This window comes from Dendropsophus ebraccatus, chromosome 1 (assembly GCF_027789765.1).
Source record: "Dendropsophus ebraccatus isolate aDenEbr1 chromosome 1, aDenEbr1.pat, whole genome shotgun sequence".
NCBI classification, from domain to species: domain Eukaryota; kingdom Metazoa; phylum Chordata; class Amphibia; order Anura; family Hylidae; genus Dendropsophus; species Dendropsophus ebraccatus.
In genome coordinates, this window is record NC_091454.1 from 87,299,235 (window position 1) to 87,326,707 (window position 27,473).

A 27,473-nucleotide genomic window follows, 5' to 3' on the forward strand; every position below is an offset into this window, starting at 1 on the left:
TTACATGCATCCCGCATAAGAATGTACATGTGCAAGATGTCATATATTGCACAACTGAACACAGTCCTCTCTGTTATAAACTTTAAGAATCACTTAAAGTCCAGTTGAGATTCCCATACCCACCCCCCACCCCAATGGCAAAACCATACTATCTGTAGCATGTTTATCCATTCTTTGCCATTTAATGGGAAATTAGTCCTGTTATTTTAAAACAACGGCCCTTGTTTTGAAATAACGGATGTTATTTGTCATTAAATGGCGGACTTTCACTCAATTTCAACAGTGTGTGAACATAGCCTTTCTGTGTTTTCGATCCACTCCTGGTTTTGGTTGTAAAATACTGAGCAAAAATACTGTGTGGAAACATAGCGTTAGGGCCAGTTCACACAGAGTAAAATCGGCGGAATTTTGTGGAAGAACTGTCCACCGCGGAATCCAGCCTGCCTCAGTGTGGCACTCTTTCTCTTTGTGAGGGCTTATGCCCCTCTTCTCTCTGTGGCTGTCCGCTTAAAGAGTTGTCATGTCCCGTAGAGAAACCTTGCCACACTGAGGCGGGCGGGATGCCGCAGTGGAGAGTTCCTCCGATTTTCCTCCCTTTTGAACTGGCCCTTGGGGTCCATTTACACATAAAGGCCCTTCTCCAGATTTGATGGCACAGATTTAAAGCTGTAGGTATTAATGTAACTGAATGATTGAACCCAGCATTAAATCTGCTGCAGATCCTGTATGTGTGAATTGACTCTTACACTTCAATAATAAAACTGTGACAGCCATTAGATAAGGTTGGATTTTTTATTTTCCGTGTACAAGTACATTCGATAGCATGGTAGCACATATTACACTGAAAAACATCAGCATCCAGCAGAGCTGTTATTAACTTCACAGTGTGCATCCCTTTGTGTCTTCTAAGACAAACAGCAATTTTCAGATCAGTGTGCGGGAAAACACTGAGCGCTTGCCTGCTATCCGCTGGGCATTTCAAATGTCACGGGTAATACTTTAAATGATCGGTTTCAAATATTACAAGCTTGTTGCATTTCCTCAGCTCTCTTTTATATGCATGAGAAAATCATCTTCAACTTTCATAAACCTTTCTGGCGAATAATCTTGCAATTACAACCTTGAGATTAGAGAATTCTCATACAGGTCTATATCTATATAGGTGTATCTCCCGCAAAGATTAAGTTATACATATATATGAAGACCTGCCGGAGTAAATTGCTCCGCGCTGGTGTAGATTCCACTGAGTGTGCACTGTGGAGCTTCGGTGCACTTGTATGCCTTTACATAAATCCTGTGACCCTGGGAGTTTTTAGGACCAGCGAGTTAGATGCTGGTCTTGATAAATTCCCTCACCCCCATAGTGACCTCATAGAGACTTATTGTCCCTTTACTGCGCTAATAGGCCCGAAATAACTTGTAATGGAAGCCAGGTCTTCTCGGGAACCAGGACAGGTAAGCACTCATTCATTGTCATAAAAAAAGAGATTTGTCAGTAAATTTGCTGACTAAAATAAATGCAGTGTACGAGAAGGCTTATTGGCCTGACTTATGAGACAACTCTTTTGTTTTTGTTGCTCCAGCACTGAAATAGGAGCATTAGAAATTGTATGCAAACTAGGAGGTAAAGGCCACAGGGCATTCCCCCAGCTGCAAAAGCCCAGCAATGTTTGTGCTGGCAATCTAAACAGACACAAAAAGGGGGTCAAACATTGCTGAGCTTTTGTGCTCAGGGGAACACCCTGTGGGCTTTATCTTATTTACGTAAAATGTCTAAAGCTTGTATTTCTGCATCAGAGTGGCAGATTGAAATAAGAGTTACATCTCCTGATTTAGGATAAGAAACCCTATTGTACTCTGCTTTTACGAAGACTAATGTTTCAGATGCTAGTCTTTAGCCAAAGTATGATTGCATATTAAGATGCCATCTTGTCTGTTCACCAGAAAAAGAGATATATACATCCACTATTAGCAGGCATAGATTTGTGCCACAATTTACTCCTAATGGCTAGCTGGATCAATGTATTCCCCAATCTGTTTAGTGATTAGCAAGGATACTGTAGCACATGGTTTTTTAAGACTTGCCATTTCTGCTCTTGGAGAGTTTGTGGAATTTGTTTTTGGTACATAGACTGCTTCCATATTGCTGCCAAACTGCTTATTTAGAAAAACAAGCACTACATGAAAATTCCCACATGCCGCATTGTCTGTGCCAGTTGACATATTAAGAAGGGGAATCAGACTTTTTATTTTACACACACTAGAAATCCATTGCAGTTAACAGCTGTGATCTTTTCATAACACCTTTGCAGTGACAAAACAGATGAGCCGTGCTCCTTGTTGTGCGGGGGAGGAAAGCATTTCGGTATATTAGGTGTTTGCTTGTATGCAGATGATTGGTGTTTGCTTAAGCTCTCGAACACAGAGTAATGTAAGATGGCCAAGGTGGCCTGTGGTTTGTGTTGCTGGGATCTCTTCCTACTGGGCCCCCTACTTCATTTTTTATGCTATAATTAATCTTGTGTACCTTGTATTGTTAATGTTTAAAGCTCCCCTTTACTCACACTTACTTTATACTGCTCAGCAAGAACCAAGGCTTTTGCTATGATTAAATGTATGTTTCTCAGACTGTAGATGCTGATTATAAGGAAACACAAAGCCACTGCCATTAATGATAATGGATTTATTGAGAAGCAGTGCGTCATACCTCATTCATCTTGGCATTTTAGCTTCTGTGGTTTTTAGTTGACATCCCCTTATAAAAATCCCCCCCATTCTTGCTCACAAGGTACAGGTACATTGGGAGCAAATTCCAAACGCTTTGTTTTTTTACCTTGTTTTCTGGCGTGAGTTTATTGTCTGCATCATGGTGAACTTGGCATTTGATCTGAGGATTCATATTTGTTTGCTTTATTTTGCAGAGATAAGAGCTCAGCTGGTTGAGCAACAGAAATGCTTGGAGCAACAAACAGAGATGAGAGTCCAGCTCCTTCAGGACCTCCAGGACTTCTTCCGCAAGAAATCTGAAATCGAGATGGAGTATTCCCGGAATTTGGAAAAACTTGCAGAGAGATTTATGGCTAAGACCAGAAGCACAAAAGATCACCAGCAATATAAGTAATAATTGTACTTTTTAATAGTTCTTATGGACTAGGGATGCTACTTTCAGATGTTGCTTAATTGTTTTTTAATTTTTCATGCCTTCAACATTTTTCCTGTGGATCGATGCTTTTGGCCTTTGTTGACCTCCTATGTTTCAGTAACTACTTGCATTCCTCATGAGCTAATGGTTCTGAAACATCTTTTCTTATAGTTCTGTTATGCTGTCCTTATGCTGTTATTCTTACTACAATGGCTAAATAGCCAACTGGGCATTACCTGGGTGATCTTTTTAATGGCATTGTCAGCTTTGATTGGATCAGGAGCGTTGCTAGGGTCCTAAAACATCCGGGGCCCAGGCCCAGGCCCTCTGAGTGCCATCATAAGCGGTTAGTGAAGGAGCCCAGTGCAGAAGCCCAGCTCTATTGCCGCCACTCATAATAACTGCGGCTAAGCAGACACAGACAGCTTCTTCACAGCTCCCCCTGTGCACACAGCCTCTGGGAGGTCTGCCCTATCTCCTATCCTCTAGGCCAGTGTTTCCCAACCTTTTCTACCTCGGGGAACTCCTACCAGATAAAGTTCTACAAAATGCAAAAACCTCATTCAATGACTCACAGGTCACGCATCACGCACACACACTACCCCACCAGTGTGCCTCCCATATAGTAATACCCCCTCTGCTGTGCCTCTTATATAGTAAAAATGGTCCTGCTGTAAATACCATAGTAATAAAGTTCTCCTGCCTGCCTGCAATTAACCTGACCGCCATCCACCCACACTACCCCACCTGACCCCCTCTACCCACACTACCCCACCTGACCCCCCTCCACATACACACTATCCCATTTGACCCCCACACACATACTACCCCACCTGACCCCCCCCCCCCCACACACACACACACACACACACTACCCCACCTGACCCCCTCACACACATTATCCCACCTGATCCCCCTCACACACATTATCCCACCTGATCCCCCCACACACTATTTTATGCATCAAGATAGCACCATTCACCTCCCTGTGCTTCGCTCCCCTGCCTCCCTCATGCTTCTCTCCCCTGTTTCTCTCTCCCATGCTTTTTTCTTCTGTTTCTCTCCCCCATGCTTTTCTCCCCTGCTTATCTCCGCCATGCTTTTCTCCACGTGCTTCTCCCCCATATGCTTTTCCTCCGAGATAGTCGCGGCTGCTGCTGTCCGCCTCCCCTACTGGCCGCCCGTAGCGCCCGGATGTGCTCCTACAACTTAATCAGCTCGGAGCGGGAGCGTGGGGTCGCTGCGGCGGGCTGTGGTGCATGCGTTGATTGGATGCGCGCACCACGGCTCGGGCGGGCGGCCAGTAGGTCAGGCGGACAGCAGCAGCAGCGATCTGCAAGCCAGATGCGGCCATCAAAAGAGCCCCGAATAAAACTGCCTAGCGACGCCAATGGATTGGATAGTGCCAGGCAGTGTAAGGACCCCCCCCCCCCAACTTATAACACCCAGTTGGCTATTTAGCCATACAGTTCTAGAAAAGATAACAGATGAACATAAGATTTTCTAGAATTAATGTTTCATGGAGAAGTATTTATTAAAGCTGGCAAATCTACAAGGGCTCTTTAAGGAGTCTATCCTAGATAGTCTTAAAATTGGAAAAACATTAGCTCTCATTGGCCATATCGAATTCTCTGAAAGGTAAATCTATGCAGATTTGTAGTCCTACAAATGGGGGGGGGGAGAGATATATAATTGCACTACACCTTAAGGCATGCCTATATTTGTCACACATTTCTGTGCAACAGCTTATTTTGCTTGTGACTAGTCTTTAGCGGACCTGTCAAAATGTACGAGTTTGGCAACGCTATCCAAACATGAATGCTTGACATTTGATTCCCCACAGCTGAAGAAGTTGGATGCCGCCCTAAGGTCCTGCAAAACCTTGCTAAAGTCATAGGCGATGGTTTGGGTTTGGATTATGTTGCCAAACCTGATTATTTTACCAGGTCCACTCAACACTACTTGTGACTTCTACAAACCACAGACCACTGAAAATGTCCTTCATGCCAAATTTAATTTGCCACTTTGAAGTCCTATTTCTTCACGCAGAAGCCACTTCAGCCCAGACCACACATAGATATGGTCAAGATTAATTCAAATTGTTACACCTAGTATGAAAACTCAGTACATAAAAACTTCATGATAACTAAGGTGCTACTTCTTGACAGAGAAGTGCAGTGTAAATACAATAGAGCTAGTGGGAGAAATGCTGCCTGTAATAAATTCCCCCCAAAGTGGTGGTGAAACTGCTTGGATATATATAAACTCATATTTTTGAAACACAAAAGCATGAGACAAAACAACATAAAAAAACTTTGCAAGATAAAAAGAAAATGGAAAATTTTTAAAAAATGGGAGATGTGACTAATGCTACTTGAAGGCAGGTGCTATGTGTTAAACTTATAGATTGTTTAGGTCGTAGTTGGCATGAACGACTTTCTATCCCTGGAAGCTCAGGCTAGGCCAAAGATTATGGCAAAGATTGATTAGCAAATTTTCGCACTAACTGGCATTGTGCCAAAAGGAAACCTTAACAGACCAACCATGCTCGACAAGTGGTCGAAATACGTAGTATATGGGCAGCTTAAGCCATGTTGTGACCCTTTGAATACCCAGCTTTGGAGTTATGTGAATCACATGGGACAAGTGATATTTAGTAAAATGTATTTATATTAGCTACTTAGAGCCTCATGGACTCCTATGTAAGTCCAGCCCTGCAGCTGTTTTGACATGCCGAGGTTTCCAGAGCGAAGCAGCATGTTCTGCTGAACAACTTCGGGGTGCACGGATAATGAGATTTACGCTGAAGTTATGTGAAGTGCTCAAGGCTTTTCTCTTGTCAACAAATTGTCAGGGGCCAGCTGTTCACCAGTCTATGACTTGTATTGTAAATACTATATATCCTTGAAGAAACAGCATCAGTATTAAAAGTTCTATGCATGAATTGTTTTAATTCCTACCTAATACCTGGCTGAATATCTGGCTCCTTGCTGCCTTACAATTGCTTTGCTGCATTCTTGATTCACTTGTGTGTCCTCTTTGTGGAAGGTCATGTAGAAGTTTATTTTTTTAGAGCATAACTCCAGTTGGCACTGGCAACATCATATTTGGAAGTTTGTTGAATTACATAAATGCATCCTTTTGTATAATTTATACCAGCTTATATGATGCATACATTCCAGATAATTCCCCTAGATCTCATTTACCACCCTGGAAAGAGATAGATGGGAGGTCAATAAAAGGACAAAAAGACAATAGCTGAAGCTCAGTCTCCAGTCTCCTGAGGAATGATCTCTGGACAGGTCACAGAGCAAACCCAGGAAACATTTCCATTCTAGTGAACAGGGTCTATGCCAATTTGTTTCTATGTCTATGGGGCAAGATGGCTGCCTTTTTAGTATTTTAATGTACTAAAAATTCAATAAAAAATAAAATAAAAATAGATCAGAAAAAAAGAACATGTTTTGGTATTTGCCCTGTTTGGAAATCCCTGGTTGGCAATGGCTTCCTCTGGCTTTTTGATGGGTTTCCCATTGGTAGGACGGTTACTGACCAAATGATAGGATGTGTTGAGGAGGGCACTTCCGTAGTGGTGGTGCTCGAGGCAGTAGGTATCCAAGTAAAATAGTTAGAAAAGACCCGGCACTCACCAGATGATACTTGCTAATTTATTGAGGTGCAAAAAGCATCAGGTACAGAGAGGACGTGTTTTGGGCAAGCATGGCCTTCACTCTAAGCTGATGAAGGCCATGCTTTGCTGAAACGCGTCCTCTCTGTACTTGATGCTTTTTGCACCTCAATAAATTGGCAAGTATCATCTGGTGAGTGCCGGGTCTTTTCTACTATTTGACGCTGATCAATTGATAACTGTGTTGGTCATAGTGTGAAAGGGGTTGTCTCTGGTGAGAGTATAGGTTTGCACATCAGCAAGTTGATGCCTGTGTGGAGGAAGGGAGGTAACAACTGATCTAAGCTAGTCAGCTTGTTCAATGAATGAAAACATTGTGTCTCCTATGCATACACAGTGCTTTACTGTACTTATTGAACAGACATTGGGACTCATACAGGTAGATTTTAGGTGGAGATATGTTTTGAATTGACTGGTAATGTGTTGGTGGGCTTTGGGGCTGGATTAAAGGATTTTTAACTAGACATTAGTTGTTTAATCTCTAGTAACCTGGGAGCAACTATCACATTTATCGCTCATCTGTGAGAACGAGCCCTTGAGAACAAGGCTTCTTCCAAATTACTAAGACATTGAGAAGAGTGTTTAAGGATCCCATGATTATTTAATGATGGTTACTTTCTCCTGGCGGCCACATTAGCCGGCTGTTTCTGATCGCTCTATGGTTGGGAGCTGAGCACACCATTACTGTTTTAGCTTCAGATTTTGTTGCTTTTCCAAGACTGGAGCTTCTGTATTCTGCCTGATAAACAGATCACCTTTATTAGCTATTGTCTGCATGTCATTTGTGGATTTCATTATTTATTTATTTATTGGACAAGTGACAGTGAATGATGGCACATGTATGAGAGCAGCTGGGTGGTGATTAATGTATAATCTAAGCAAGTAGGACAAGTCAGCAGCAGGGGAGCCAGGGTGTAGACGAGTATGACATTTTACTGTCACAGTTAGTATAAAGTCTTCATTTCTAGTTCAACAATTTTCAGTTTATAAACAAAAGTACAACTATTAGTAACTTTTTTTCAAAGGGAAGACTTTGGTAATGCTGTAAATCGTGAAGCTCGTTCAGCGGACAGTTCTCACCTATGTTAACCAGATGAATTTTTGTACCATAACCTCAATAGTATCTCTGTCTGAAGGCGTTTTACAATATTCGTACAAACCTAAGCAGCTGTCTAAACACCAGCCTAAGAACATGACCTAAGTTCCTGCTGATCTGGTCTGTATGACCACAAGGGGTCAAGTTAAAAAGGGTGAAGTCATGTTTGTGGTGTCTTATATAAGGTTGTCCCCTGGATAGTACAGGCAAGGGCAGAAGCATCAGAAACTCTCATTTCTGTAGTTGTTTTAGAAGACATCTTGTGCATTAAACATAAGGAATACATCTTGTCTCTACAGACATCTACTGTAATAATGGTCAACCCAGAACACCAATGTGTGGCTATATATTACTTTCCATTGTTGTGCTGATATTTGTGTATGTCTGGATTGTTACTCTACATATTGATTTCTCAGCTATGATCAGGCTGGCGAAGGTCTGGCATAAGACTTCTCATTTCACTACATGTTGTGTCTGCAGTAATGTGTAGGACATATGGCACATTCTCAGACTTTCTTCACACTTACTACAGTAACTGCTGGTAAAGAAAATCTGTTTCATTTTCTCTGTCAAGGAAGTGATATTTTTGACTATGTATACAGCGTCATGCCACCAGCCAGTATGTAGTAATGCATGTCGTACATAAAGCTTGTATAAATCTCCTCCCTGGACCCAGAATGCTGTTCAGTCCATCTGACTCCCCATTTTCCGCTCAGATTATATATAATCAATAACATCTGAATTCCAAAACCTTTAGGGGGAATTAATCAGACTGTGGAAAGTTGCCAGATTTTTACCCTTGTTTTGTGCAAAACATTGTGACTTTCTGTAACTTTACACCGAGCTTGCTGTACATGTTAGCACTAGGGTGGGTGTGAAAGGGGATGTGGCCTTCAGGAAAAACACCAAAACTGTGCTAAAAGGCTAGTGTGAATTGTAACTGAGCTCGGAGCTAGCTTACGTTAGGCAGCCACACATGCAGCTGCCACACTGCCCTATTTATTAGGAGGCGTGCGGATCCAATATCAAGCAGTTCGTGACCCTGGGGAGTTCCACACCTAGCACTCATGCTTTTTACTTACACAACTGTAACATTTTAAAATGTATAATGTATATTTTATGAAACTTTTTTGGGGAGGTAAAAAAAAAAAATCATTTTTGACATTTGTTTTTGGCTTTGGTTGAGGTTAGGTTTTCTACATTGTGTTTAGGCTCATGAACATGATCTGTTACTGGGCCAGGGTTTGTACATGGTAAATATTAGCACTTTAAGTGCTTTGTTTGCATCGCATTAAGGGTGCTAACACACACGACCGATGTGCAGCAGTTACGCAGGAGATTTGATGGTGTGTTCAGCTATTTACATCAAATCTGCTGCGTATCATAGCAGAAAATTCACTGCGATACGGTCTGTGTGTTAGCACCCTAACACTACGTGACAGCATGTGCACAGCTCAACATTGTGGCCCAGATTTACTAATGGGTCTGCACCAGAATTCTGTCCACATTTGGTATACAGGACCTTTCTCCACATTTATTATGTATTTTAGACAGTTCGGAGACACAGGATCTAAAAATGAGGTGTGGCCTAAGCGACAACACTGTGCACCAAAAATGTAACGCACATTAAGCTAAACTAATAGTTAGTTTAATCGCCCTATTCCACGGGCCGTCTAGAAGAGCAGCGCTCGTTTGCTCCTTGTTCCCCGCTTGCTGAATGCGGGAGGGGCGGCAGGGAGCTGGGGGGGGGGGGGGGGTGCCCGGCCCGGGTGATCGCTGATCGGCCGGGCAGCCCATAGGATACAGCAGCGTCTGCTGCCGATGCTCCTATTCAATGGAGCGACGGCAGCAGATCGTTGCTGTATCAGTCGCTTGATACATGTTGAAAAACAAGCGACTGCAACGACGATCAGCCGACATAAACGATGTCGGCTGATCGTTGCACTCTATTCCACGGGACGATTATCGTCCTAGCGGCCAATATCGGCCGAATACGGACGATAATCGTTCCGTGGAATAGGGCCTTAAAGTTTGCAGGCAGTCTTCCTGAAGGCTGAGAACATGTACTGTCAGAGTAACCTCCTTCAAGTTTTAGTGTGAGTGGGTTTTATTAAACCATACATGTATTAGCATTGATGGCAAAAATAAAAAAAAAAAAAAAAAACAAACAATTTGGCATTTTGTCTTCTACAAGGAACTCTGGAAACCATCATATTGTGGATGTGGCTAAAATAATTACAGCATTTACATAACCAAAAACATTGGCTACATTTAAAGTGAATCTCCAGGCATATATTTTATTGCATAAGGTGCTTTAGCAGGCTAAACAGCAACCCTTCTCCCCTCTTATTACATGTCTCCTTCCCCAGCTAATCACTCTAGTCTGGTCCCAGCACCCTGGGCAATTCACACCTTAGCCCAGAAAATCCAGTGGCTAGAACAATTGTTAAAGCACCCAATACTTGGCAAAAACACTTGGTGTGTTTTAGTTCCTTTATGACAACATAGTAATTTAATATGTAGGGAATATAAATGGTGGCTATGATTTCCAGGTGGCTTTTTTTTTTATTAATGCTTATTCTTCAGTACAGTATGTGGGCTGTGATTGACTTTCACATATCCTGTCTGTTAATTCTCTGTAATTGTTCTTCCTAGGAAAGACCAGAATTTGCTGTCCCCTGTAAACTGCTGGTATTTACTTCTGAACCAAGTGAGAAGAGAAAGCAAAGATCATGCGACTCTGAGTGATATTTACTTAAACAACGTTATAATGCGATTCATGCAGATAAGTGAAGATTCTACCAGGATGTTTAAGAAGGTATTTACGGCATTTTCTTTAACCACACCTCCATGTTTGTTACTGTGTAATGTAGAGATAACATCTGTTAATAATGGGCAACTACATTTTAGTTGTTATTGCCATTTTTTCAGGCTATATAGTAATAATTCTAGGTACTTTTGTCTTTTTTCTGAAGGTCTATGGATTAGATCTTGTAGACCAGTCATATTCACTTATTTTTCAGCATTGAGTACTTTGTCACATAACTGGCCACTTAGCCTGGGTTTACAGCGATTCGGTGGCGTTTTCCTCTGGCGCAGGAGGAGAACACATCTTTGAGCTGATCTCGGTCATTTGAATGGGACAATTCCGGATCGCCAAACAACCAGTGCTCGGGAACGCATCTTGAAGCATTCTTCTGTGCAGTCTGTCTGATCATTGGGCTCCCCACCCATTCAAGCCTATGGAGTGCCGGTTACAGACGCAGACCATTTGCATCTTCCGGCTTTTGCCTCTAGTGCTCCAAGCAGAAGAAGAAGGAGAGCCGAAAGGAAATGAAATCTCCCCGAAGTGAAGCTGGGTAGAGGGGGTGGGTGCTACAGCGTTCCCTTTCTCTCCTTTTGTATCCAGACAGTGCCTGACAACCCTACATCCTGCTCTTCAGCCATGGCCAAGACAATAGGTACAACACAGCTGCTCCAGGACCTGTCTGCAACCCTTTTACTGATCATTTAAAAATGTGATTAAAATTTGAATATAGAAAAATAGAGTAAAAAACTGATGAAAACTGATACAATAAAATTATGGAAACTGATGGCAACTGAGGGCATTTAACTAACAAAAGGATGAAAAGACTGATGACGACTGATGCCTTTTTGGCGTCAGTTGTGCTCTCAGTTGTGGTCAGTTTCTGACAAATACTGCAAAAGATGCAACTTATCAATGTAAACCCAGCCTTAGCTGATAAAATGTGTAGTTCATGAGGGCTATATAGGGGTGGAAGCCTAATAACTGTTCTTAAAGATGACAATCAGCACAATGTCAATGACAGTTATACAAAAATGATTTGTACAAAATTAATTGAAAACAGCATTTTGGTGACTGGTGCATTTGCCTTTGTGTATTAATGAAAACATTAAAGAGGTTGTGGGGAGGCAAAAAAAATACTTTTTGTTAAAAGTAAAGCACTAGTTTCCATTAGCAGGGATGGCCTGATGACCAAAATGGCAGAGCTGTCATGTGATCTTGGAAGTTCAGTTGTTGACATGTTGTCACAGCTGCCTCCCCCTCATGTACTGTATGTGAGTCACTCATTGCACATCAGTAAGAGGACGATCCTATGAGGCCAAACTTATGGGCTCCTATGGCCACTCCTTCATCCAAGTGATGAGGGCATCATTGCCAAGGAAAACTAATTACTTAATTTCTATATCAAGGGCATTGGTCCTGTCTTTGTGCTTCCAATCCGTTTAGGTAGAAGCAAAAACCAAGGGGGAGATTTATCAAACATGGTGTAAAGTGAAACTGGCTCAGTTGCCCCTAGCAACCAATCAGATTCCACTTTTCATTCCTCACAGTTTCTTGGGAAAATGAAAGGTAGAATCTGATTGGTTGCTAGGGGCAACTCAGCCAGTTTCACTTTACTCCATGTTTGATAAATCTCCCCCCAAGTCTCTATCCATAAAGGGATTTGTCTTTTACTTATAGCACCATAGAATAGAATTCCCTTAACCACATGGGATCAGATCCTTTTATCACTGGCATACAGTGCAGTCAGTCTAAACTAAGGTACATTTACACACATTGAATTTTCTGTATCCAGCAAATAACAATGGGTTATAGTGATAATTGTCTGTAAATGGACATTGTGCTTGAGGGAAATCTGGCAGTCACCATTATCACCAACCTTGTAGTGTGAAAGCTGTTATCTCAGAGAAGACTCAGTCTAGGGGAATGAGAAGATGACTTGTTTCCTGTCAAAATGATTCCTATCCTGGAGTAATTTCTGTGAGTTATGTTCCTCACTCAGAACAATTGATCTTTTATTATTAGTGGCCTGCAGTATAGATTTGAGGTAAAAATATTTTATATATGAGCATGGGCAACTGCAGGCTGTCATTTAGACACTGATGATTTAGATATTATTTTGGCGACTTCCTATACTTTCTGACGGTCAGAGTTGCCAACCACTTATCAGAAAGTCACAAATACTGCCAACTGTTTTTCTGGACAAATTGGAAAACCAAAATGAGAAATTGGTAATGAATGCAAAGTAATGCACTGCCTAAAGCTCAGCAGAGTGGTATAAACATAGGGGGAGATTTATCAAACATGGTGTAAAGTAGAACTGGCTCAGTTGCCCCTAGCAACCAATCAGATTCCACTTTTCATTCCTCACAGTTTCTTGGGAAAATTAAAGGTAGAATCTGATTGGTTGCTAGGGACAACTAAGCCCCTACTTTACACCATGTTTTATAAATCTCCCCCATAGTTTTGGCCTGTACAATGAAAGAAAAATAGTACATGGGCTATAGAGTGTCACTAAGGCTTGGGTTTACACTACGTTTTTGCAACCCGTTTTTTGAAAGAAAAAAAAAATGCATTTGTGTGCATCCATTTTGATCTGTTTTTCCATTGACTTCCATTATAAAAAAAAAGGAACAAAACGGATCCGTTTTTTTTTTTAACTGACACAAAACCGTAGCTGACCCTACTTTTGTGTCCGGTAAAAAAACCCAGATACATTCTTCTTCTTTTTTTTTTTTTTCAGAAAAAATGGATCAAACGGATGATCTGTTTTTCATCAATTTTTTGCAAAAAAAACGATTAAAAAATGGATTGCAAAAACATAGTGTGAACCCAGCCTAAGTAAACTAGACAATATTGGGCATATTAATCTTTCCGGGATCAGCCAGTTGGTCTCTGTTGTTTTAGTTTATTGTTTGTTGTAAGCCTTAAATGGAGGCTATCAGAATATTATCAGAGGCTGTTGTTCCTTGTTCTATTTACCAGTAGTGCACTGCACTAGACGTCATCTTATGAGATAAAGGACAACTTCGGTAAAAAGCTTTTTAAACACATTACAAAGTTTGTAATATGCCTCAATCACCTATCTCCCCCCCCCCCTTCCCCCTCAATCCCCCACCAGGAAGTGAAGTAAACTCATTCTTACCTAATGACTGTTGACCCCAGGCTGCTCTGTGGCAGCCATTTTGTGACAATGACGTCATCAAGAGGGAGGTGGGTCTAAGCCCTGTTAGGCCAGCCTCCCTTTGTCAGATGACTCAGGTTGGTCAGCTCTGATTGGCTGAACAAGCTGTAAGGCCTCTAACAGTTAGACATCACAGGAGACAAAGTGCATCATGGGAAAGTCCAAACCAGGAAGTGAAGAAAAAATATTATTATATTAAAAACACAAAGCGAGTAAAATTTAAAATCACATGTATAGCGAAGTAAAGAAAAAATTGAAACTGTGTCTCAGAATATATTAGAGAACGCTCCTGCCTTATTAGAGTGAATGTGGGATCCTATGTGAATATGGCATCATATGTTTTCACTTATTCTGGAGTTTAGTGAGAAATCTTTTACCTGAGGAAAACCATTTAAAGTTCTACCAATGATTGTGAAACTGTGGTCACAGCAATTGATAATATCAATGTGAACCTCACTCTACTGTATGTATCTGAAGTGGTTAAGTGGAAAGAATACAGAATAAGCCCTCTATTTTCCTGTTTATTTTCTTTAACTTCATTAGTGAACTCCTTTCAAGCAGATTAGCTTGTTTCTGCTCATTATCACACATGCTAAGACACGCATTCAGATGAGCACTGCAATGCACCCTCAAGGCTCAAACCATGGGGTTTACAAAAACTCGGCTTCCTTGGAATTCTTCTTTCTCTTTCCAGCGTCTTGTTTGCATCTGTCATCTCTCCCTAATGGGGATGTGAAAGGCTGGGTTGGTTGGAACACTGTGCTCTACTTAATTCTAATAGAACCACTGCAGCCACTTAGCATTCTGAATGGCTTGGTTTCTCGGCCCAGTGTTGCATGGAGCGCCGGAAATCACAAGGAATGTGTCCCCAAAAATAGGATTCACTATAGGCATGCTGTGCTCAGTTGTTAATAGTACCAATCAAGCCTGCTTAGGCTTTTCTTCTTTCCTGTGTCTTTGTCTTCCAGTGTAACAAGTGAGCTTCTATTTACTGTCATTAATTCTTTGCATTTTAGCTTCAACACAAGTATACCATTAAATATCTTTGGCAAAGACGCAATGATTATTGCTAACTATTTCATGGCCAAGGCTTCAGCCCTTATACCCAGAAACGTTCATAAACGTTTTTTCTTTTGCATCATAATGCTTTTGTTTTAACCACAATATTTTATTTTACTGTACCAGTTCTTCGGGGGACATCAGTTTTTACATTACAGTGTTTTGGGGTACCCAAGACATTTTTATCACTTTTTAATTCTTGTTTTTATGGGGGATGCAGGGTGACCAAAAACAGCAATTCGGGTATTTTCTGTTTTAACGTATTCACTACGTGAGATAAACTATATAATTAATATTGTGTGCCCTGAAATGTGAAACCTTTTTTTATTCCCTAAGGCATGAAAAAGTTGGTCAAAATGTTTCCACAATGGGGCTTGCAAAAATTGCAGTTTTGCCACTCTGTCCTGTCACATGGTATGATAAAGTGATAAATTCCCCCTTTAAATATATATATATATATATATATATATATATATATATATATATATATATGCTCCAAATCCTTGTAGAAACAGCGGAATTCCCTTTGTGACGCACAGTCCTCAATTAGGTTGGCTAACACCCAATACGTAATCCAGGAAAAAGAAGGTTTGGGAAGACAGCGTCTTTAAGTGAAAAAAAGTTTCTTTATTTTGCCATATGCACACACAAAAAAAGAACGATTGCATCGGCACAAACCGCGTCTTGGTAACCATGGCCACGCCAAACGCCAAGTGAAGCGAGTGTGGTTTGCATATGCTGACGTATTATGGACAATGCACCAATCATATGGATAGTGTCGAGTCACCAGGACGACGTGTTCGCCAATGTGGATCTGGAGTGTGCGCAGCCGCAGTTCCGTTGTTTACAAGCGGTGGCGAGGAGGCGATGTGTCTGTCCGTGCGGAGGAGTCCCTCGTGGATCAGTAGGAGATCGTGTGTCTTTAGGAGGGGGTAGGAATGATAATAGGCTTTGGAAAAAAGCTAATGTATAAATAAAGATGTATACCTGGGTATAATGGATATAAAATAACCTGTGATTTTGTCCCCGCCTATGGAATCTAGTGATTGGCTAATGATTTTATTGTCACGACCTGGTGATTGGTTTATATGTATTTAAATATGGTGTAGGATTGTAGTAGCACTATACTTGAGGAAGGCTCAGGATGTACTAGAAGAGCCGAAACGTCGTAACTTTTTTTGTGTGTGCATATGGCAAAATAAAGAAACTTTTTTTCACTTAAAGACGCTGTCTTCCCAAACCTTCTTTTTCCTATATATATATATATATATATATATATATATATATATATATATATATATATATAATTTTTTTTTTTTTTATTTCAGCTGTAAACCTAAAGTGGCATCTGCTACTTTTGTACTGTAGCTCCATTACTGCTTGTTGTTAAAACCCAAAAGTCTTATTTAGTTTTACAATAAGCAGTGGGATTCTTACATGTTAATATCATTTTTTGGTTTTCTAATAAACCATGGCTGTGGGTACCCATGGTAATAGATTTTTACTGAAAATGCATTTCCCCTGTAATTTTGTTGATCCTGGGTTTAATTGTACAGCTATTATAAATTGTGTCCAGATGTTCTTAAAAATCCCTTGCATTTATATTGAGATTAACCCCATGCTGTGAGGTGGTGTTCTAGTGATGTGAAATCCGCTGTGGATCCGATACATGTGAAGTTATCTTAAAACTGCACCTATAAAGAGGGTCACTAGTCGAATTCCCCCCCGTGCCCAGTTTACAAGTTTTACAATTTCTTGATATGCCCTCTTGTTCCCAAGATATATGGGTTCATAGATTTGACTATACAGTTGTCAATAATGGTAGGAAATATCAGTGATGTGCGTGATTACACAATCAGAAGATGTGTGTTTATATACCCCTTAATATATTCACACCACCTGACTGTATTAAGTTCACACCCATTAGACTTTTAAAGGGAAACTAACAGCAGTTTAGAGTCTTGTAAACTGCTGTAAGTGTCCCTTTAAGTGAATTGTCAGACTAATGAACACTCATATCTTGGGACTGGGAGGGTGTATCAAGAATCTATTAAAAAAAAAAGGTGTGTAATCATATTCCTATAGCACATGGGAACACTAAGAATGAAGCTCATTTTCTTAGCCTTATCCTCAGTGCTGGTTTCGGTCAATTTTGGTTGTTTTTTTTATTTAGTTGCCTATATAGTAATGCCATGATCCTTGCTCTTCAGTAAATCAAATAATTTTGTGACTAATTATCACAGCATTATATTGTGTGTCCGCCATAGTTAACCATGTGATGTATGTCACTTGATACAAGCCTTTTGAAATTCATTTTAACTTTCTGAAATGTAACAGAAAACAAATTCTGAATTTGATGGTTAGAGGAATAGCTTTAACCAGAATACATCTTCTATATTATATGAGGATGTTTAAGTGAAGTGCTTACAGTGGAAACTTTATGCATCACATATGTTTGCTTTGGTGCCATAACTTTGTGCTCTTTCATCATGATCCTTCCCTCTTTCATCTCCCAGCACCAGCTGTGTTTATTCTTGACATATAAAACCATGGACGTTTAAGCAGCCACACTGCAGGTCCACTGGGGTAACTAAACTAATGGCAGCTTTAAAAGTTAGTGGGTATTTCATATAATATTAGAGAAGCTTAGTCATATCTGTCTTGCATGTATTGATTATAAGCAGTCATTATGTACAGGTCTACTTCTTTCATGTCTTATGATAGGACCACATTACCTGAAAATAAGGGAGGCTAAAAGCACGTTCTAGTGATCTGGACGGGTGTACAAATAAATCACTTCAGCTGTCTATACAAACATTCAAGAACCAAGCAGTGTATTCTATGCATTAATGAATCCGGGATCAGAGGAATAGAATGAGAGTTGTGTCAGAGTAATTGCATACCAGGGAGAACAGATAAAGGGACGAAGAAGAGGCAGACGTGCTTACATACAACAACAAAATTGGAGAGCATGTCAGTAATAAATGGAAGTAATGGCTGAAATGTTTCATTTGCTGCATTTGACACAATTTGTGTATCCTAAAGTGTTTTCAACAAGTTAGTATTTTTTAAATTTGTTGCACCTACATATATGCATATAAATTTTCTAAAAATTTCATATCTCACCTTGATTGTACAGCTTCAATACACCCCCCTTAAGTTTTTGTCTCCATTGATACATTGCCCCCTGAAAGATTTGAATATGCAAAAACAGGGTCTGTGGAGCCTCGTTTTGAGGCACACAACTGAGGCTCCACAGACCGTTTTTTTGCATATTCAAATTTTTCATGGGGCAATGTATGAATGGGGACTCTTGATTGAGTACTCCATTGTTTTTTTTGCTAGTCTCCCTGAGCTCAGTGATTGTTGTGTTTTGTTGGTCTACTGTTCATTGTCCCCATAAGTCAGAATCCTACTCCTCACTGATGAGGGGCAATACTGCGAAACAGCTGTCTGTGGATGTATACTTGGCTTAGGTAGTTTCCTTGTCATGCCACTTGCATGTCACTGAGTTTGACTATGACATAGGGAAATACCAGGGTGGTCCCTTATTTGTGTCCCCATACTCGCAACTGAGTGGGACTTAAGGGACTACATATCAGGGTGGTTTGGTGATCTCACTGGGAGGCACCCCCTGGCAACAGGTTTCCTTCCCAAGAGGGATATCTGTCTATTCCCGCGTTTTGAGACTCGTTACTGAGGCTCCACGGACCCTGTCTTTACTTATTCAAATTTTTCAGGGGGTAATGTATCAATGGAGATTCTTGATTGAGTACTACATTGGATTTTTTTTTTTTATGCTTATCTCCCTGAGGTCCGTGATTGTTGTGTTTTATTTTATATCTAACTTATGTATAAAGGAGAAGTCCAGGGATTATAAAATCCGACAGGGGCAGGGGGATATTCATTACAAGTACTAACTTACCTCTCCCCATGCCCGCTGTGGGACCCCCGTCAGGCTTCGAGACTTCCGGAGCTGACACATCATGGCCTAGCTGATGGACTGACTGCTCAGCCAGTCAGTGACTGGGGTGGGGCACCGCTCAAGTCATTAATTGGCTTAGTGGCCAGTCCATCAGCTGGGACAGGACTGATGGACATCACAACTGGGGGGAAAATGCCTTCTGGCGGAGTTCCGCAGCTGATCCTGCAGCTTACTGCGGCACCAGGGCTATGGAGTTGATAAACTGCAGCTCCGACTCCAACTCCGACTCCTGAATTTTATTAGGACCAACTCCGACTCCCGACTCCTGGTCCTTCATAAATGGCCAGTCATATACCAGGGGAGTTATTTATCACACTGGCTCAGCAGCTTTTCCCTAATGTCCTACATGATCCTGGGGTGACTTCTGAGTGAAAAAAGGAATACTGTATATAAAGCAGATTCTCCTGTGTGTGCAGTGGATGCAGCCAATCTCCAGCCTCCGTGTCCTGAACTACTCACAACTAGACTAGATGGAGCAGGTGGTCTTTTCCTGCTGACAGTCTTCTATGTTTCTAACTAATTATTCACCATACTTAAAGAAACACTGCTAACAATGCCAGATCCCCGTGATATAGAGAGGGGTCACACAGTGATATAGAAGGTCATTGTGGGGACACGCAATAGCGCGCACACACACACACACACACACACACACACACACACACACACACCCTGCTGCAGGCATAGCATACACACACCCACACAGCCTGCTGCAGCCATAGCACACACACACAGCTTGCTGCAGCCATAGCGCACACCACACACACACACACACACACACACACACACACACACACACAGCTGCAGCCATAGAACACTGAAGAGAAACACACAATCTTCTCCCAGAGAGAACACCACACTGAGGACAGAGGTTACTGCTACACTACCTCTGTCTTCTCCTCCTCCTCCTCCTCCTCCTCTATATTACACAGGATATCTCCATATTGCTGCTCATATACAGTCATCCAGCATCTAGGAAGAGAACAGCACAGATCTCCCCCCACACAATGGACTCTTCCAGCTCAGAAACAAACTGCCAAATAGTGACCGACAACTTTTCCATGACCACCCTTATCTAATAGGGCCAGTGTCCTATTAGAATGTTGCTCATAATATATATTAATGAGCAAAACTTGTAAAATTCATATCAAAATTCTACATTTTATAAAGATTTTTTTAAAGCTGGAGTCAGTCGTTACATTTTTTTCCGACTCCATCAAAAACTAGCTCTAACTCCACGACTCCGACTCCACTGCTCTGTGCGGCACAAGGGTGAGGTAAGTTAGTAATCAATTTCTTCCCTGCCGGCTGCTGGATTTTATAATTCGCCAGACTTCTCCTTTAAAGCGCTATGCTAGTGTGGAACAATGACTTGATCTCCCCTCTTTTGTTACTGTAGCGTTTTATCCTGAACCTAAATTATTCATTATGAATTTGCTCTGAATAATTTGGGAAAAATTTCCAGTTTGCTGCATATAATCTCCACATGTTAGGTTTGCGGATGACTTCCTGTAACCTTATCATGAGAGTGTCGACTGAATCCACTGAGGCAAAAAATGTGAAACTTATTATTATTATTTTTTTTTAAGGTCAGAAGTAGGGAAAGCTAGTCATATGCTGGGCTGTATAGCTAAAAATATAATCATAGGAAGAAGGAAATTGTGATCCCGCTGTATAGAGCTCTAGTGAGGTCACATCTGAAATACTGTGTCCAGTTCTAGAGACCTCACCTACAAAAATATAGGAAAGACTTAAGGAACTAAATCTGAATAGTCTGAAGGAAAAGGGGGGGACTTGAAACCTTTATGTATAGAGTTAAAAAAGGTTTAGGATGGATCTGGCTCTGGTAAAAGAAAACAATCTAGGTGACACATCACATTTAGCAGTTAACCTTTCTCTGTCCATTAACAACCTTTTAATTCTGATCCGCATAAAGCATTCATGCCTGCTGCACAGTCTATACAGGAAATGTGCGTCTCCAGTATGGCTAGCCCCAGGGAAGTATTTTAGAGTAAAATAGAATTACAACATAAAAAAAAACTTTTGACATGTCCTAGAGACATGTAAAAAGTTTTGATTAGTTGAGCTCTGGACCCTCAGTGATCATTAGATTGAGCCAAGAGTAATGCTCAGCTGAGTACTTCGTGGGGGGCTGCAGGAGCACATAGGAGATAGTGGTGGTCTGCTGCCCACGCTCCTGTTATTTGGGGCTCAGGCAAGCAGACCATTACTATCTTAAGTTTTTTTCAAACATGTTAAAAGACGAGGATCAGCCAACATTGTGCATATCATCTCATTGTTGCCTTTTAACAGGAGCCATTACATTAAGCAATAATCATCCAAAGACGGTTGATAATCACTTGGTGTAATAGGACCTTTACAGTAGAGACCATCTTCTGCTGCAAGATAGAAAAAGAAAGCTATCCTAGGGGTGAAGTGCTTGGCCAAGTGTATAATTAATTGGTAGGGGTTTGAACACCCAAACCTGACTAATGAAACCGCCTGACCTGTCTCTGGGACAATTTTTTTCATATTGACAGTGCCCATAAACAATCCCATTGTCTTATCTAAAATCTTTGTATTAAAAATAACATAAAACACACATGACTTTACCTTAACAGTATACTTATAAAAATAAAACTTTCTATAAGCATGTTACCAGTAGGTCAGAAGCTGTCATAATGTCCATTGACTGCTATCTAGATTCATGGATAGGCTTTCTGGTCAACATAAAGGATAGAGTCACCCAAAACTGTATACAGTATGTTAACATGGTACTGTATACAGTATGTTAATATGGTATTTGTACCTTTACAATGTTTATGTAAGCAGAATATTCATGTGCTTACTCACACCTTATTACCTCATTATTGTTGTAGCTTGGCTGATACATGAGAACATCTACTTATTGTCTTAGTTTACAGTGAGGTTTTATCTGATTGAAATATGACCTAATATGAGATCATCTTTCCATGCTTGTTTGTACTATAAGGTTAAAGAGGTTAGCAGGACTTTAACCTTGATGGCCCATCCATATTAGAATGGTGGAGGTCGCACCCCTGAAGATCCGTTTCACAGCACTTTGGTGAGCTCTGCGACCACTTCAGAGTTTACCAGGCTCTGTACTTTAATTTTAGTACTGTCTGTGCCTGGTATTGGTGCTCTTGAGTGGGATAAAGCTGTAGGACTGATCTTGGGAAACAATGAAGTGGGTTAGGCATGCTATTACTCCTTTAGGGCTCTATTACACCAGAGGATTATTGTGTGAAAAATTGTTATATTGCTCAAATTTAAACGGTGATCGTTCTGTGTAATTGCAGGCAACGATCGAAAAATCGTTCGTATGTTGTTGATTTAGATCTGAACCAAAAATTATCGTTAATCGTTCGCTGTAATTCTACATTAGTTTGCTGATTGGCAGGGATGGGAAAAGTTGGATCTCCAGCAGTCTCAATTTCATACTTTAGAAGTTTTTTAAATTTAGGTTTCATTTTACCTTTAAATAAGACATTGCTTTTGTATCAGGATGGTAATTGGCGGAGCCTCTTTCTAATAATTAATATACAGAGTTGCTTCTGTAGTGTATAAAAGGATAAAAATTAATGCTTACCTCTTATTTAGAAACCCTCTGAGGGACCTTTATGATACCTGGCACATAGTTAGCCACGCATGGGGAGCTTATAAGGATTTATTGTAGACTGTAAAAGCAAACATTTGGTTGATAAGCACATGTAACATATTTCCCATTGTTCCTCCATTTTAGCCTGATGATGTAGCCCTGGATCTTGAGCTGTGGAAAAAATTGCAGCGAGGACAAGCAACATTTCTGCTGAGCACAGTGTCACTCTAGCAAAATGTTTACTTCCTGTGACAAATCCTGTAAATACACAGCCATATTAATACTATTAGTTTCTTTAGAATGACCTAGAATCAAAAAATGTGCCCACTGCTTTTCCTTTCATTCTGTATCTTGTGCTTTTTGCAGAGTCTTTAGATTTATATTGGGGTTTATTTTTGTGCACTTGATTCATTTTTTTAACCCCTCAGAGACACTTTGAAATTGAATAACCTGGGCTCTGTTTACTTTATGCTTACACAGTTTTGTGATACAAATGAGCATTAACGTTGCCAACTCACCACCAATATGTGTTAAAAAGTCGATCTGCCTAGTTGAATTTTTTTTCGTTCATTGTCTGGTTCTGGTAGAGAAGTCTTAAGTGGCACGTCTGCATCCCATCAATTAAATAAGATACATTAGTTCCAATGGGTATACAACGGTCATTAATAAATATTCAAATGGGTCTATTTCTCACAGGTTTATCTTATCATCCAATCAATTAAAGCCTGGACCAAGTCACAGATCACAACAGAGATTGATGGGTTATTTTAACCTAGGGTATTGTCATTTATGGCGACAACATTGACAGACCAACCAAAGAACAAATCCGTCACAAAAAAGCCACCTGAAATCTGCACTTTGATTCCTGTCTCATATGTGCCTGAGGGAAATTAAGAACCGCAAACAGGAACCTACAATACTGTTTTATGACCTATTCATAGGAAACTTTGCAGAACACTAATTTGCTGGGTGGCAAAATGACTTTACTCTCATGTACAGTAGACTAGTGTCTGTCCTACAGTTGAGGTATGGAGTTAGAGCCCCTTTAGACTGCTCAACAGGAAAACAAGGGTTGATCTCCAGCGTTCATTTAGGAAGCCTATCAAATGGCTCTATTATCGTGCGGACAGGGCCTCCAAAATGACCGATTGCTGGATTGTTCATGAGGTCCTTCACTTTTTATCAATTGTTGGCTGCACATCCTCTTTTATACAGAGAGAAATGGGGCCAAATGAGGTTTCTTTAACCTGCTAAAAGGATGTATTAGGGCCTGTAGGATGACAGACTGGATTGTAGGTGACAAAAGGAAATGCACAAACATGTGGCGCCAACATTTAATTTTTTTGAAGACTACACAGATTGTATTTCAAACAATAACGTGTCACGGTACATCTATATCTGGGTAATTCTCGAGAGGTTTCTGACCATATCACTACTGTGGTAATGTTCTTATATGTGGATATTACTGCACATCTGGGTTTGTATTATTATAAACCATTCTTTACCCATTGTTTGGACTCCCAGTTATTTTGAAGAAAATTAATTGCATCAGGTGCAATTTATTTTTATATAACTATTGTAGTATGTATTGTTTTTAATAGGCTGTTATGGTTATAAAAGCTATAAAACCACACAAGGGATTACCCATGGAATTTACTATACTGTCTTTATTACATTACAGAGCAAAGAAATTGCGTTCCAGCTTCATGAAGATCTAATGAAAGTCCTTAATGAACTGTACACGGTAAGCACCAAGCTCACAAGGATCTTATTAGCTCTGTGTCTCATTGCTTTTTACTTCTGAGACTAAAACAGCTATGTATATCTCATTTGGAGATAAACATACAATATCATAGGTCACCTAATATATTGTTAACAGGACTTCAACAGAATGTCAAATGTCTTTTCTGTCTGTCTCCATTACCAGCCTGTGTGTCTCCCATTACAAGGCCATTATATGACTGTGTTATACATGCCTAAGAAAAATGACCATACTTCCCTAGTGCAATCCTTATTGACCAAATCACACAGGTAAATGACCTCCATATGAAAATGTGACTCTTGGCAAGCAGGAGGGCCAATGATAGAACTGTGGCTTTCTTCAATAAAATAAAAAAGACTCTTTATTGTGCATTGTCTACTAGTATATAAAACCATGCTAATATTTTTAATCCGTGTATTTGTGTAGCTATTTCTGACTGTACGCCAGCTGGTGCCTCTGCATTTGTAAATCACATTCCTTTTCAATCCTTGTGTTACCCACAGACTGTTTGTCATATGAAAAAAAAAAAAGATGCATTTGGTTGCATTCCACAAATGTAATTTCCAGTTTCGTTCTATGCAGAGAAGTGATCAAAGTAAATTTCCATTGTAGACATTGAGAATGTGGTGTTATTCAGCAGTGATATCATGTACTTGTTACACAGTTGTAGCTACCCAGCAATAGTCTGGTTCTAATAAGAGTTAAATGAGTATTTTCATTACAATAAATATACTTAATCTTGTAGGGCTAGTCCATTATATATTTTTGCAAATAAATTAAAGGAGAAGTCTGGCAACATTTCTTATTAAAGTATTGTATTGCCTCCCAAAAGTTATACAGATTACCAATATAGACTTATTACGGGAAATGCACATAAAGTGTTTTTTTCCCTGCACTTACTACTGCATTAAGTGATGTCATTAACCCGACTCCCAGAGCTGTGCGGGCTGTGGCTGCTGGAGCGGATGATGGCAGAGGGATGCTCAGTGTCCCTCCAGTGTACTGTGTTCCTCAGTGTCCCCCTGCCATCATCCTCTCCAGCAGTCACAGCCTGCACAGCTCTGGGAGTTTGTGTGTGTGGGGCGGGGGCCGCAATACAATACTTTTAATATTTTTTGCTGAACTTCTCCTTTAATTTGTCAAACTTGCCTTCTTCTCCTGATATGCCGCTCTTTCCCTCCCATTGTTGACATCTTGTTGTCTAGGTTACAGACCACCACTCTGCTCTAAAAACAGTGGTCTGACTGGTGTGTATATATAGATATACTTTACATATTTACTTTATATCGCTTTATATACACCAGTCAGACCACTGCTTTTAGAGCAGAGTAGTGGTCTGTAACCTAGACAGCAACCTGTCAATTATGGGAAGGAAGAGCACCATTTCAGGAGAAGGAGGCAAGTTTACTAAGTGAATGTATTTGCAAAAATATTTAACTAGATATGTCCTACACTTATAACTATGTTAGTTGGGTTAAGAGTACCCCTTTAAATGGTGGTTATAATGTCATTGATTGTGATAGTAGTTTAAGACAATCGGATGATGTGGTAGTTCTCAGCGTAAATGACTCTGATTTATTATTGTTTGTAAGTGTTTTTCTCCCGTTATGAAGTACTGAAGAATAATTGTTACAGGAAGCTCCATGACATAACGATCAGGGCTCTTTGTTGTGGTTGATCAGGAGATTATTTAGGGATGAGTCGCTGCTTGTAATCTCAATTGTTGGCTTTGGTAGCAAGAATAATTATATCCCTAAATGCAAAGAAATGTTACATTTATGTGCATAGTTCTAAGTTGTTGGAATTGAGGTATCACATGCACTAAAGTTTTATTTTATATACAGTAGATCATGTGCTATATACTCTCCAAGAATAAATAATGGTACAGTGGATGTGCTCACTCTCTGACTATCAAGAATCAATAAACGTTGCTCCCTGGAGTCATAGCTTCTGGGATGTCTGTGCCTGTTTACTTATGCATCACCCACTGGGAATATAAACTGATGTAACTAAACTCACACCCAATACTGCCATGTGTGGGCACTAAAGACCGGCTAATAAATACATCGTTCAATAGCCTGAACTGGATGGACTCTCAGCATTGTGCAGCCATTGAGTGGTGTGTGTGTATAGAGGTAGTGAATACTGGATTAATACATGGATTAAATTGTTTGCAGGGGTGGTCGCATTTTCACAATCGTTGTATTGATCTCTCCATGTTGACTTTACTTTGTAGATTGCTTTCTTGTATCTTCTAATCAATCATGTGGCAGGGAAATTGAAAGCTTTTCCCTTTTTTTTTTTGTCCTTCAGTTCAAAAAGTCCATAGAAGCTTTACAGGTGGACTGTGAGCATTAAGATGTAACCTCTTTACATGGGGCATATGAAAAGAACCTATTTCATTAAAATCTAGCATATTAAAGAAGTACTCCAGGCCACAATTAAATCTCCACTGCAGGCAGTGGTGTCTGGCAACATAATAAGAATCTATACTTACCCATCCCTGTGCCCCTATATTTCTGCTCCTGGACCCCCTGTCTGCCTCCTTTTGGTTCTATCTCCTGCAATGTCACAACCCAGGCTGAGGAATGCCCGTTCATCCAGTCAGTAAAGCAGGGAGAAAATTAATTCTTGCAGCTGAGCGGAGATGTGGGGGGCACGGGGACAGCTAAGTATACATTCATTATTATGTTCCCGCACCCACCTGCCTGCAGTGGATTTTTAGTTGTGACCGGACTCCTCCTTTAAGGATGAGTAATGTTTATGAATTGTTAGAATCATTGCTGCCCGGAAATGTGTTTATTTTATTAGTGTTTTGCTTTCCCTTGCTATATAGCTCACAACTGCAGTGCATCTCAGGGCTGAGACCTGTTGTGCTCTTTAATTTTTGAATGTCTAAAAAAAATATGTCAAAATGTATTACAAAAGACAGTACCACTTTGAATATGAAATTAAATCATAATTACTTTAATTAATAAGAAATTAAAGGGGTTGTTTGGCATAAACTACAAATTTACGATGCTGCAAGGGATCTGCCGCAGCCGGTTCCCAGGCCTCACGCTATCTGCCGCTCTCCACCATGATCCTTTTTTTCACAACTTCCACTGATGTACTGTTTCCACAGGAAATGGC

The 27,473-nt window shown here is 40.4% G+C and overlaps 1 protein-coding gene across 7 annotated transcripts in view; it reads left to right on the forward strand.

The window, feature by feature from the left end:
* Positions 1 to 27,473, forward strand: part of SRGAP1 (SLIT-ROBO Rho GTPase activating protein 1) — a 123,026-nt gene that overhangs the window by 52,960 nt on the left and 42,593 nt on the right. For 6 of the 7 annotated variants that reach the window (XM_069974380.1, XM_069974390.1, XM_069974399.1 and 3 more), the window contains exons 2-4: positions 2,922 to 3,117; positions 10,582 to 10,744; positions 24,261 to 24,323. In XM_069974380.1, coding sequence (XP_069830481.1) covers positions 2,922 to 3,117; positions 10,582 to 10,744; positions 24,261 to 24,323 — 422 coding nt within the window. Of the gene's footprint in view, positions 1 to 2,921; positions 3,118 to 10,581; positions 10,745 to 12,374; positions 12,713 to 24,260; positions 24,324 to 27,473 lie in introns of those variants that run through there. The other variant, XM_069974424.1, reaches the window with a different exon arrangement.